We start from the raw sequence: 305 nt of genomic DNA, 5'->3' as shown, positions 1-305 counted from the left end.
CAAAAAAGCTGTAACCAAAGCTCAGAAGAAAGAAGGGAAGAAGCGGAAGAGATGCCGTAAAGAGAGCTACTCCATTTACATCTACAAGGTGCTGAAGCAGGTGCATCCCGACACCGGCATCTCGTCCAAGGCCATGAGCATCATGAATTCCTTTGTTACTGACATCTTCGAGCGCATCGCGGGCGAGGCGTCCCGCCTGACGCATTACAACAAGCAGTCGACCATCACGTCGCGGGAGATCCAGACGGCCGTGCGCCTGCTGCTGCCCGGGGAGCTGGCCAAGCACGCTGTGTCCGAGGGCACCA

At 56.7% G+C, this 305-nt stretch overlaps 1 protein-coding gene across 1 annotated transcript; it reads left to right on the top strand.

Annotated features, from left to right (window-relative positions):
• Nucleotides 1-4: 4 nt before the first annotated feature.
• On the top strand, nucleotides 5-299 carry LOC145718478 (histone H2B type 1-A-like; the record flags this gene model as incomplete). Its single annotated transcript, XM_081809979.1, has 1 exon — nucleotides 5-299. A coding segment is annotated over one exon (295 nt), but the record flags the coding sequence as incomplete, so codon positions are not given.
• Nucleotides 300-305: the final 6 nt, after the last annotated feature.

The sequence above is a fragment of the Leptonychotes weddellii genome, unplaced genomic scaffold (assembly GCF_054177405.1).
Source record: "Leptonychotes weddellii isolate Sample4059 unplaced genomic scaffold, ASM5417740v2 HiC_scaffold_162662, whole genome shotgun sequence".
Lineage (NCBI taxonomy): Eukaryota > Metazoa > Chordata > Mammalia > Carnivora > Phocidae > Leptonychotes > Leptonychotes weddellii.
The sequence above is the reverse complement of the archived record's forward strand: the minus strand, read 5'-3'. Positions and strand labels throughout refer to the sequence as shown.